The 12,351-nt window shown below is 46.2% G+C and overlaps 1 protein-coding gene across 1 annotated transcript in view; it reads right to left on the reverse strand.

Moving 5' to 3' along the window:
- The window catches only part of LOC149326670 (aldehyde dehydrogenase family 16 member A1-like), a 101,886-nt gene that overhangs the window by 28,940 nt on the left and 60,595 nt on the right, over positions 1 to 12,351 (reverse strand). The window contains exons 8-9 of the mRNA XM_089562987.1: positions 10,117 to 10,347; positions 533 to 669 (exon numbers count right to left, since the gene is read on the reverse strand). Coding sequence (XP_089419113.1) covers positions 533 to 669; positions 10,117 to 10,347 — 368 coding nt within the window. The remainder of the gene's footprint in view (positions 1 to 532; positions 670 to 10,116; positions 10,348 to 12,351) is intronic.

Raw genomic sequence — 12,351 nt, forward strand, 5'->3', positions numbered from 1 at the left:
ACAACACCTATAAAAGGTTTCACTTTTCCGAAATGCCACTATCCCAATCCTTCACTACAGTGACTAAACAACAAAGTGTCTAAACAACAACTTTTTTTTTCAAAAACATATTTACTTTTAAAAGTGCGCCTGTTATTACGAAATATCGGTTTTTGTAGTGTTCATTACTTGGCCAATAGGAAAGCTAGCCACCTCATATTTTGGGCAAACTTTGCACTTAAAGGCTTTTCTGCTCGTTTGTTGCAATTTACAGGCAGGATATTGAATGTTAGGTCATTTGTAGTTATCGAACAGCTTTATTTTTGCACTATTTTTTGGCCAAAAGTTGTTGTACTGCAGTCGGCAGCTCACCGCCCCATGATGCTTTGAGCACCCATGGTGGCTGAAGTGGTCTCGAGGGGCCTCCATGCAGACTCCCATAGACGGCTTGCCAGCTTTCCCTCTAGGTAATAGTAAGAAACTTTATGGTATTCTGGGAGAAAGTCCCAGAATCATTGCTGTTGGAGACTGCGCTGAAAAGGGAGACACCCACCCCTGTGAGGAGATGCCGCAGGGGCCAAAGGGCACCGCTTCCGCCTGGGCCCCAAAGGTGTGCAGCTCCCCCTTCTTCTCCCCGCTGCACGACAGCTGCGCAGGGCTGCCAGCCGGCCGGAGGAACGTCAGGAGCCCCTGCACACAACGCCCCCTCACTAAGGACACGGCAGGTGTGTGCTCCCACCAATGAGATAGCATCAACTTGGTTCCCAAAGGAAGTGAAGTCTTTTATCAGAAGGCCTCCCCCCCCCACTGCATACGTTAACCCTTTCACTGCCAGGTTTTTTAACTCACATCAGCACACACCCTGCCGGGTTTTTTTTGCGTGTTAGTTTCCTGGAGATTTTTTGCTAGTAACGCACTAAAATGCTCTGCAGGGCATGTAGACATGTTTATTCACGATAATCTTATAGATATTAGTCGTAATGAATGAAATCTTCGAGCACCAATCGTGCCTGTCGGATTTCCTCTTCTTACGCGGATTTTTCGGTGGCAGGGGGACTTCATCGCTGTCATCACTCGACAAGGCACTTAGGTGGGCTCCTTCCTCGTTCTCATTATCATTAGACTCTGAATTCACAAGCAGTTATGAACCTCTTCGTCCGTCAAAGCGCGGACGAGTGTGGCACATAGCCTCATGGCTGCTGTGCGCAGACCAAAACGAAGTGACTCGGATGTGGAAACATGCGCGCCATCTGTTGTGTAAAATTTACCCTGGAAGTTGGCGCCAGTCCTGTCCTGTTGTGTGTGTTGTCTCCGTTTTTTTAGCGCCAGTATGCCTTTTGCGTAAACATGTCATACCCTACAAGATCTATGAATTTACGGAGTCTCTCCATAGATGGCAGTACATGTTTGCATAGTTTTTTTTGCACGAGTATTATCGGGAGCGGCAGGGGGTGAGTTAAAAAGCCAAAACGAGTTAACTCGGGAGAGGCAGGGGGGTGTGCATATGTGGTAGGCCGAGTTATCTCGGGAGTGGCAGTGAAAGGGTTAAGGGGCAACTGCAGCACTTTTTTGAGAATTTCGCGATTATCAAGGATTCAAATTTATATAGGCTGTAGATAAAGCATGCCAAGTGTTCTTGCACTAGCATTTGAAATAGTGACGTAATCGACGACTGAATTCTGCGCTCCTCCTCAATGCACCGGAGAAGTGCAGGGAAATTCAGCGTCACGCCACGAAAGGTATGATTTCGAATTACCGCTGTCATCAGCCACACCCTGCCCTGACTCATTAGACGCTGCCAAGAAACTCTTGGCAGAGTTCGCCTTCCGTGGTGTTGTTTTTTTTCCTTCAAAGCAGGCGTTTGTGCATTGGAAATGTACAGATACCTTCGATGACATCATCATGCGCCCCCCACTTGGCTTTGTCCGCTGCAGAGAAGCTTGAAGGGCGTCGCGATTTTAATCGGCGATTGCTTCACTATTTCAACGCTAGCCCAAAAAGACTTGGCATCCTTTACTTCCAAGTTTCACACATTCGACCCTCTTAAGCTCGTTGATTTTTAAAACCTATGCAGTTTCCCTTTAAGCGATCAATGGCGACGACAGGAGGGTAACACAGAACTATCAGCTTTACTCAACGGATGCCAAACAGGACAACACGCCCCAGGATAAATAATTCACCAAAAATGGAAAGGGGATGCACATTGGCATGATGGCAATGACTCAAAACTGGACTCATCAGCCTGACTACGCCCACTGTCCTTTGCTAGCTGCGGCCACCACATCCCCATACCAACCAACTTACTGGTTCTGAAAACACAACTACTGCAGCAATCTATGCAACCCTTTGTTAGTAGTAATAGTAAGCAACATTATCTGGGGCTCAACGCGTTGAAGCGGCTCTACCAGTAGATTAGCTCAGACCATCTGCAGTTCTTGCTATGCGCTGACCTCGCACAGCACATGCATGTCATGGCATTTCGCCACAATCGAAATGGAGCCACTGCAGCTGGGTAACGACCTCCAGGACAGCAGCTGAGCGTCACAGGCGGGTCTTATCTTGTGCCTGCTGCCTGAGACAAGAGGTGTCTCTGAAAGTGACTGTTGCGCAACATGACTGGGTCGTTGCATGCATCTTTCACATACCGTATAGACGCATGCAAGGGTTCTCTTTTCTTCAAATTTAAACAGCGCTAACTTTTCAGATGAATACACAGATAGACATGACAGGATGGGCAATACATTGAATTATTCATATACATTGAATTGAATACATACATATATACATTGAATACATATTGTACACATGTATTTTTTTTTTTTTTTTTCACTGGCAGCGGCGACAGCGACCAAGCTACCTCGGCTCAAACGCGTCTTTCCATCAACTTGCAGAGCATATCAAGCGCTGGCCACGTCATCAGGATAACAGCTGATCGCCGGACCAACGACTGAGCGGTTCCATTTGGACGTCACGACCTGCGTCACCGACAAGCCAAAGCGGTCCGCTAGGTGCGGTCTCTACTTAAGCGAGCCACGAGCAAGCCAGCGTTTTCACTGGCAGCGGCGACAGCGACCAAGCTACCTCGGCTCAAACGCGTCTTTCCATCAACTTGCAGAGCATATCAAGCGCTGGCCACGTCATCAGGATAACAGCTGATCGCCGGACCAACGACTGAGCGGTTCCATTTGGACGTCACGACCTGCGTCACCGACAAGCCAAAGCGGTCCGCTAGGTGCGGTCTCTACTTAAGCGAGCCACGAGCAAGCCAGCGTTTTCACTGGCAGCGGCGACAGCGACCAAGCTACCTCGGCTCAAACGCGTCTTTCCATCAACTTGCAGGTTAGCACTTTGTTTTCGGCATAGTTACCAGCTGTTGCTGCTGTTTTTTTGCTGTTGCTGCTGCCAGAGACTGACGTTGCATTTGTGCTATCAAACTGCGTTTTTTGTTGCTTTCTTGCTATGGCACCTGATGTGATTAAGCTCATAAAAGATGTTCGAAAAGATATACAAGATATGCGAGCAGCTCTCGAGAGAGAATTCAGAAAAGAGTACAGGGAGGTGAAAGCTAGCCTTGAATTCTTTAGCAAAACCTTTGAGGACATGACCGATAAGATGAAAGTGATCGAAAATGACAATGCAGAACTTAGGGCAGAGAACGGTTCACTGTCTTCTGAGTGCGCAGTCCTAAGGAAGCAGATGACTGAGCATGAAAAGAAAATAACAAATCTTGAACAATACTCAAGGAACAGGAACCTGGAAATTAAAGGCGTTCTAGCAACCGAAAATGAGAATTTGCCTACCGTCTTGGAAACCATAGGTACTCTGATAGGAGAGCCGATCAACAGCTGTGATGTGGAAGTTTGCCACAGAGTGCCTAAGAAAAATTCCACTGAGACTAACATCATTGTTCAGTTCTGCAACCGCTCAAAACGGGACGCTGTTTTTGAAAAAGCACGGAAAAAACGCGTTTGCACAACTGATCTTGGCTTTGAAGAATCGTCTCCTGTGTTTATCAATGACCACTTGTGCCCGGAACTAAAAAAGCTTTTGGGGATGACTGTCGCGAAAAAGAAAGAAATGAAGTGGAAATATGCGTGGACGACTGGCGGCAAAATTTTTGCAAGAAAGACTGACAGTTCAGGCGTACTGCACGTCACGTGCTTAAGTGACCTCGATAAGATAAACTGATTTCTGGTATCAGATGATGCCGTGTGCTTCCTCGGAAATGAACAACGCCTATCGAACTCCAGCCGAAGTAGGCGCTTTGCGCAAGAATAATCATGCCAGTCTTTCTTTCATACACATCAACGCGCAGTCGGCACGCAACAAGGCAGATCAGATTCTTGCACTTATTTCCACCTTCGGTTTTGAACCCGATGTGATTATGATCACCGAAACGTGGTACCGGGATGAGTCTGATGTTCTTAGGCCTCCTGGCTATACAACGTACTTTCTCAATAGAACCTGCCGGAGGGGAGGTGGCATTATGATGATGGCAAGAAAAGATGTAACATGTCATCTTGTATCGAGTTACAGCTCCATTAGTTCCGATTATGAAATACTCACTATCCGTTCCAATAAAACTGTATTCTGCACTTTGTACAGACCCCCTGCAGGCAGCACAACAAATTTCATTAGCTTTATCGATGGTTACTTGGGATGGATAAACGACAATGGTTATGAACTAATACTAGCAGGAGATTTGAACATTGATTTGAGCAGAACTTCTGTGCCACAGGTTGAACTTCGCAGATTGCTAGACGCAAATGGATTTTCCAATGTTATACATAACCCAACGCGCATTCAGGACCTTTCCTCGACGTTAATTGATGTCTTCATAACAAACATTCATGACTCAAAGCTTATATCGGGTGTTGTAGGCGCACATATAAGTGATCACTTGCCGATATTCTTAATGACCACTCACTCGACTCACACGCTAGAAGTACAAGAAAATATTCCTGTAAGAGTAAGAGACATAAATGATTTCACTCTAGATACTTTTCGTTGCAATATAGCAAAGGTCGACTGGTCAGAAATTTTGAGCATGAAGGACCCTGAAGCTGCTTACAGCTGCTTTCACACAAAATTTGTCAGTATTTATGATGAGCATTTTTTGTATAAATCATTCAAGCCGTCACGCAGAGCAAAAAAACCGTGGATCACAAGGAACTGCATAAAAGAAATGCGCAGGAAAAGTAAATTGTACCAAGTGTTTTTAAAGAATAAAAACGATAACACGCTCAAACAGTTCAAAGCACAAAGAAACAAAGTAAACAGCCTACTGCGCTACGAAAAAAGAAGGTATTTCCACAACTTATTCAATAGTGAAGTAATGAAAAAACCTGACCTCGTTTGGCAGCACCTTAATCGCGTTCTCAATCGTAGCCCTGAATGTGCAAGCAAAACACACTCGATTACTTTAGAAGGCGAAGTAATATCAAACGCACGTTTGGCAAACTCATTCAATGAATATTTTGTATCGCTATCAAGCAGTACTCATGATTCAAGCTGCGTGCAATATTTAGGTGCAGGGACGAGCGACAGTGCGTTTTTAGCGCCAACTGACACAAATGAAGTTTTCAGCACTTTCATGTCAGTCAAAAACAGCAACTGCTGCGATATTGACGGGCTTCAAATACGACCGGTCAAACATGTCTTAGACCTAATCTCTCCTATACTCGAACATATTTTTAACCTCGTTTTTCTGCATGGCATTTTTCCGAAACAGTTGCAGCTTGGAAAGGTAACAGTTTTGCACAAAGGCGGTGACAAAAACGAACTCACAAATTACAGGCTTATTTCAATTTTACCAGTTTTTTCAAAAGGTCTGGAAAAAATAATCCATTCCCGCGTAATGTCATTCGCAACAAAACATAAACTAATCACAGATGCGCAATTTGGGTTTATGAAAGGCCTGTCTACCGAGACGGCACTTTTGACACAGAAGGAAATAATATTAGACGCTTTCGAGCGAGAAATGTGCGCATTAGGCATATTTATAGATTATTCTAAGGCCTTCGACACCATTAACCACGATACGCTGTTATTAAAGTTGCAACATTATGGCTTCCGTGGCGTTTTTCTTCAGTTGCTAAAATCCTATCTTCAATACCGCCGCCAGCAAGTTGTTATCAATAATCATCTGTCTGATGTACGAGCAGTTCACGCAGGAGTACCTCAGGGAAGTATTTTGGGGCCTCTGCTGTTTTCTTTTTACATCAATGATCTGGTAAACATTGACAACACAGCAAAATTCATCATATACGCTGATGATACCAGCATACTTTTAATAGGGTCTGATGCCGAGCTTCTTATCTCACGCGCAAATGTACTTCTAAATAAACTACATTCCTGGAGTATCGTTAATTCGCTTGCCATAAACAACAGTAAGACAAAAGCTGTTTTTTTCAGGCCGAAAAACCGAAACATAGACACGCAGGCCATACTCCATCTCGGCACTGCAAATATTCAGATAGCGTCGCAAGTTAAATGTCTTGGTGTTCTGTTCGAAAAAAATATGTCCTGGAATGCTCACATAGATGCAGTTGCAACTAAAATTTGTCGCATTACAGGGATCCTGTGCAAATTGCGATATTTTGCTCCTGTTTGCATTAAACGCCTTATTTTCAGTGCCCTTTTTACTTCAATAATTAACTACTGTCACCTAGTGTGGGGTACAACTACTTTGTCAAATATTACTAAACTTCACCTCCTACAAAAAAAGGCAATTCGTATAGTTGCAAACGCTGCATACGATAGTCATACTGCACCTCTCTTCAGGGAACTAAATATTATCACACTTCCTGACATTTATAAAACAATGCTCCTTAAGCATTATTCTAACGAAATTAAACAGAATAAAAACATTTTAGGCGGCATAGCAAACCTGACACCTAAACGAAAAACACGGAATACCCGCAGTACTGAACTGTGGGAAATACCTTGAGCACGCACTAACTATGGATACCAGATGCTACATAATATGCTCCCGTCGCTTCTAAACAAACGAGTTGCTTCATAGCCACAATACTGTTTTTTTTGTTGTAAATATATCATAGCCACAATAATTGCACTTTCTACCTTTTTCTGTATTACACCGTACATTGTATAATGCATTAAACACTCTACTAATCTTGTAATTGTTTTGCTTATGTCCTGAATTTGTGCCACATCCTCCCATGTCTGATGCGTTGTGTTTGTATCCTAGTTTTGTTGCCAATGCCATGATTTTTAGGGGCCATGAACCCCGTCAAGCCCAGCTAGAGGCTTTTTGTTCACGGTCCTCAGCATCTGTAATGTTGATGTTGGAATAAAATGATGAAAAAATGAAATTATATTGTACAATATGTACATATGTACAATATGTATTGTATTGTACAATATGTATATATTGTACATATGTATTATACATATGTATTGAATACATATACATGCGTACATGTATTCAATACATTCATATACATTGACGGGCAATACAGCTTGGCGAGGACCACATTGAAGCAACCTGCCCCGAAAGGGAAAGCACTGACAGAGTGGCGCATTGCAAGAACAGCGGACTGTCCCTCCTGCAAGCAGACAGAGAAGGTTGCTTCGTCGTTGTACCGTCTGGTATTTACAGAGAGAAGGCGATGCAAGCAAGAGAGAAGAACTTTGTGGCAGTTAAACCATCCGCAACCCGTATGAAGACCAAGGCAGTAGGCCTATGCAAATCCTTGAAACTCCAGACCCTTGCAAGAGCTATTGTGGACTCTCCAGTGAACAACATGTCCGTGTTCTCCGCGGTGAAAACTCACAAACCCGATGCACCCGTCAGGACGATTGTTAGCGAGAACATATTGTAACGAAGAAGACGACGCTGGCAGTGGCACGGAACGGAGCGCTCACGCTAGGCCAGCGGCCATTAAATCATCTCTTCTCCATCGTTCACCACACCTCATTCTTCGGCTGGCCGCCACGTTACATTTGTTGTGAGGTGCTGGGGTCCCTTCATCGCCATCCTGGTCCCGGAGCTTCGGTGTCCTGCGCCTGCCGTGCACATCGGGCGTGAGTGCCTGGTCCGCGCCGCACGGCCGTGCCCCAGCCCGCCTGACCTGAACCGACCTAGCCGCTCACCCCAGCCCTGTTCCCCGCCCGGACCACAGGACACGATGACCCAAGACCCGACCGACACGAGACCCTGACCACACATGAGGACACCGCCCCCCTGCCCCTGCCGTTCAGTGTGTCCAAGGAACTCGGCCATCAGCTCCTGGCACCCTTTGGACCGGATGCTTCGTGGACCAGGACTCATCCGCCTATCGTCTCATCCACCGTGGTGGCCAGCACTTCATCACCTTGCCACTTCTGTCCTGCTCTGGAAACCATCGCTGAATCACGCATCCCTTCGTCCATGTCTTCTTCAGTTTACGATCGGGACAATCGCTCAGTGGCCCCGGGTAATGTAACGAAGACGACGACCCTGGCAGTGGCGCAGGACAGAGCGCTCGTGCTAGGCCAGCAGTCATTAAATCATCTCTTATCCATCGTTCACCACGCCTCGATCTTTGGCTGGCCGCCACGTTACAATATTAGTAGGTTCATGCTTAGGCACTTAAATAATCAGGTTCTTTCTGATCCCTTTGCCAGCAACAATTCATTGGAAGTTGCCAGGAGAGCAGATTGGATATGCCTTTTCCGTAGATGTTGAACATCTATTTTATTCTATACCACATAAAGACCTGTTCATTGCTGTCAGACAAAGCATTGAGGTAAACGGTACTATCGCCTTCCAGAATACGGGCGGCTTAAGCGTAGATAACTGCATGTCACTTTTAGAATTTTATATCAACGCTACGTTTATCCAGTTTGACAACCAGTGCTATCTACAGCGCCAGGGCATTTGCATCGGATCATGTGTCGCTCCAGTTTTGTGTAACATTTTTCCTGCAACATTCGTCAACACTTTTGCTTCACTAACTGACGAAGGCAATGTCCTGAAGATTTTTGGATATGTAGATGATTTTTTAGTACTTTTAAAGAAAAGTGACCAAGGCCGGTATGAGAAAATTGTGATGAATATTTTAGAACAGTTTGGACAACATGAAAAAGGGCTCTCTTCTACGTACAGTTACCTGTGCTTAACCGCCTCCAGTTTTTGGACCTGAACATCATGCTCGGAGAAAAGTGTATCCTGGTGCGGAGACAGCCATGCCACCCGCAACCGTGATTGGTGGGCTGTTTATTTTTGACAAAGACTGTACGCACATCTGAGGTGCACAGATGCCTCTGCAGCATAGAATTCAGGTTCCCGTATTTTTGGTTCTCCAACGTTGGTTCCCCAACGTCCGTATTTTTGCCGATGACTGTGTCATCTATCGCACTATCAACAACGCCTCTGATCAGTTCGCCCTCCAGAATGACTTAATCAGCGTACAGGACTGGTGTAACAAATGGCTCATGGAACTAAACACCAATAAATGTTAACTCATGTCATTTCACCGAAAACGTAATCTTGTCCTCTTCTCCCATAAAATCTCGCACGTCACGGTAAAATTAGCTCAGCCTTACAAATACCTCGGAGTAACATTGTCCAATGATCTAACCTGGAACGCGCATGTCACTAAAATCATATCATCCGCTAACAGAAGCCTTGGATTCTTAAAATGACATCTACGTCATGCGCCACAAAACCTAAAATTACTTGCTTACAAATCACTTGTCCGTTCTAAATTAGAATATGCCTCCACTATTTGGAGCCCTATAATTCAACAATCGGACGTTTTTTTTCCACTCCCTTGAAGTCCAAGTTAATGAGTTTACATGGATCAACTTCTGGTGCACTGGGTAGACACAAAACAAGATCTCAATAAACTGAGGTCAGTTTGATCACAACAAACGTTACATAGCAGGCAGGACTGCACAGGCAGTCTGAATTATCTGGATTGCTCAATTAACGCAAATCAAGTTAATGAGGCGACAATCCTGACCAGGTGGACGCACTAATTAGAAGATGACGACACAGGACAGGATGAGCGCTGTGCTGCGCTACATCGTCTTCTTCCAATATGCTACATCAGCAAGCCCAAACCGCCACTTGGTTAGGACACACTAATGAGGCACAGTGACAGCTGAGGAACCGGGCTTAAACCCACTCACCCTCTCTCCGCACACGATGCCCAGACGAGATCCAAACTCGACGGAGGCGTCGCGGAGCCCCTGGCCGTTGAGGAAGATGCTGGTCGCCCTGTAGGCGGAGGCCAGCTCCAGGGCCACGGGCAGCCGTTCGGTCCACACGCTCACCTCGGCGTGGTGGAGCGCACTGTTGACCAGTCCGACGGACTCCCTGGCTGTGCGGAACTGGCTCACCAGCACCACCGGCCAGCCCACCTGCCAACAGAATGGGGAGACCCCCTCTGACCTCTTCCCTCTTTGCCACCGGTGGAGCCACATCTGCAATGCTTTTTGAAAGCACATGGCGACACAGCTGTCATAATCAAGGGTTCCTCTGCTCAGGCATGGGGTGGAATGAACCATGACCAAGTCTGAAGAAGTAAATGAAGTTTCGGAACCGCAAATGGGTTCGACATCCACAAACTCTGCAAGCTGCTGAGGTTCTGTCTCAGCAACACGCATTTTACTCACAGTGGCAGCCACTGTCAGCAGACACACGGCACTGCAATGGGGTCATCAACATCGGCTGCCACAGCAGATGTGGTAATGGAAGCCTAGGAGAGTGGGTCTAAAGATCAACATGGAGAAAACCAAAGTAATACAGTGGAACCTCGATTATACGACGTTCAGGGGACCGCGCGAAACCGTCGTATAATCGAAAATCAAAGAATGCGGCCAGTGGCGCTCGGCCTTGCGCCGAAAACTGTTGACCGGCTTCAAGCCCGCAGCAAGTACGCCAATCAGATTAAAAAAGACGAAACCCAGCATTTGTTTGAAACAATTTGCAAAAAAATCTTTATTACCGTTAAAAAAAAATCGGTAATTTTTTTTTTTGCACCTTTGCCCAACCTCGGCGCATCAACTTTCTTTCAAGGGCTGCCACGTCCGGCAGTAGGTCGCCAACATCGTCGCGCGCGCAAGCAAAGCGCCGGATGTTGTCGATGCTCTGCAACACGTCCGCATAACTAGGAATGGGAGCGCAAACCTCTGCATCATTGTCCACTTCGGAAGTTTTATCGTGGGGCACAAGCATCCATTACTTCCATTACAAAAAGCACCGTGGACGCCGCTGTCCTCGCTTGGGCGAGCGCGGCCTCGCCCGCTTATCTGTTTTTTCATCAGCGTCGGCTACTGCGGACGCATCTGTTGCTGGGACGCGCGTCTTATCTTTTCTCTTTATCTTTCCTCTGATCTTTTAACTCTCCTCGGCAGCGGTGGTGGCTTGGCTCACGCCAGTAGGCGGGCCCGTGCGCTTTCCTTTTCATCCTTCTCTCAGTCGCAACAACAACAGGCAGGCCGCGCCTCCTTGGGACTCCGACTGCACAGGCTCGACGAAAAAGAGAGCAAGTGCACTTGACTGCACAGGCTCGACGAAAAAGAGAGCAAGTGCACTTGGCGGCCTCGGCAACGCTCTCTTCCGCGCAAAAACGGGGGTGCTTAGATTCGCATGCAAAGTTTTTTTTTTCAGAAATTTTTTTCCGAAAATAGGGGGGGTGCTTAGAATCACGAAAATACGGTACATCCCGGCCTGCGTTTGCTGACGACCTTTTTTGACGGACGGTACGAGCCAGCCGTCGTACGAAGCGGGGTCCTTCTAAAATTTGCGTCGTATAACCGAGGTTTTTAATGCATTGTCTCTATGGGGGTTTTGCCGGGACCGCACAAATTCGTCGTAAAATGCGGGTCGTCGCATGACCGGGGGACGTATAATCGAGGTTCCACTGTATTCAACTGCCTAGCAAGGGAGCAGCTGTTCGCAATTGGTAGGGAAGTGCTGGAAGCGGTAAGAGAATACGTCTACTTAGGGCAGGTAGTGACAGCAGATCCGGATCATGAGGGGGAAATAACTAGAAGAATAAGAATGGGGTGGAGCGCATATGGCAGGTTCTCTCAGATCATGAATGGCAGTCTTACCAATGTCCCTCAGGAGAAAAGTCTACAACAGCTGTATATTCAACTGCTGATTTTCCATTTATATTTCTGTAGGCAGCCCGGAAGAGATGTAAAAACGCCAGCACAGTGCGCAGGGATGGCGGCAAACATCAGTGAAGCATCTGAGGAGCTCAGCAAATAAATGATTTTCATGAATTTTTGTGCGTTTTTTTGCGTTTTTTTTTTCCGCGTTCCTGAGGCTGGACATGATACGTTTTGAGGCTCATTCGATGATATCCAAAGGAAAAGAATGTCTACAAGAAAATATACACTGAGTATATGCTCAGG

This window comes from Amblyomma mixtum, chromosome 10 (assembly GCF_055824585.1).
Source record: "Amblyomma mixtum isolate Tamu chromosome 10, ASM5582458v1, whole genome shotgun sequence".
In the NCBI taxonomy this organism is placed as follows: domain Eukaryota; kingdom Metazoa; phylum Arthropoda; class Arachnida; order Ixodida; family Ixodidae; genus Amblyomma; species Amblyomma mixtum.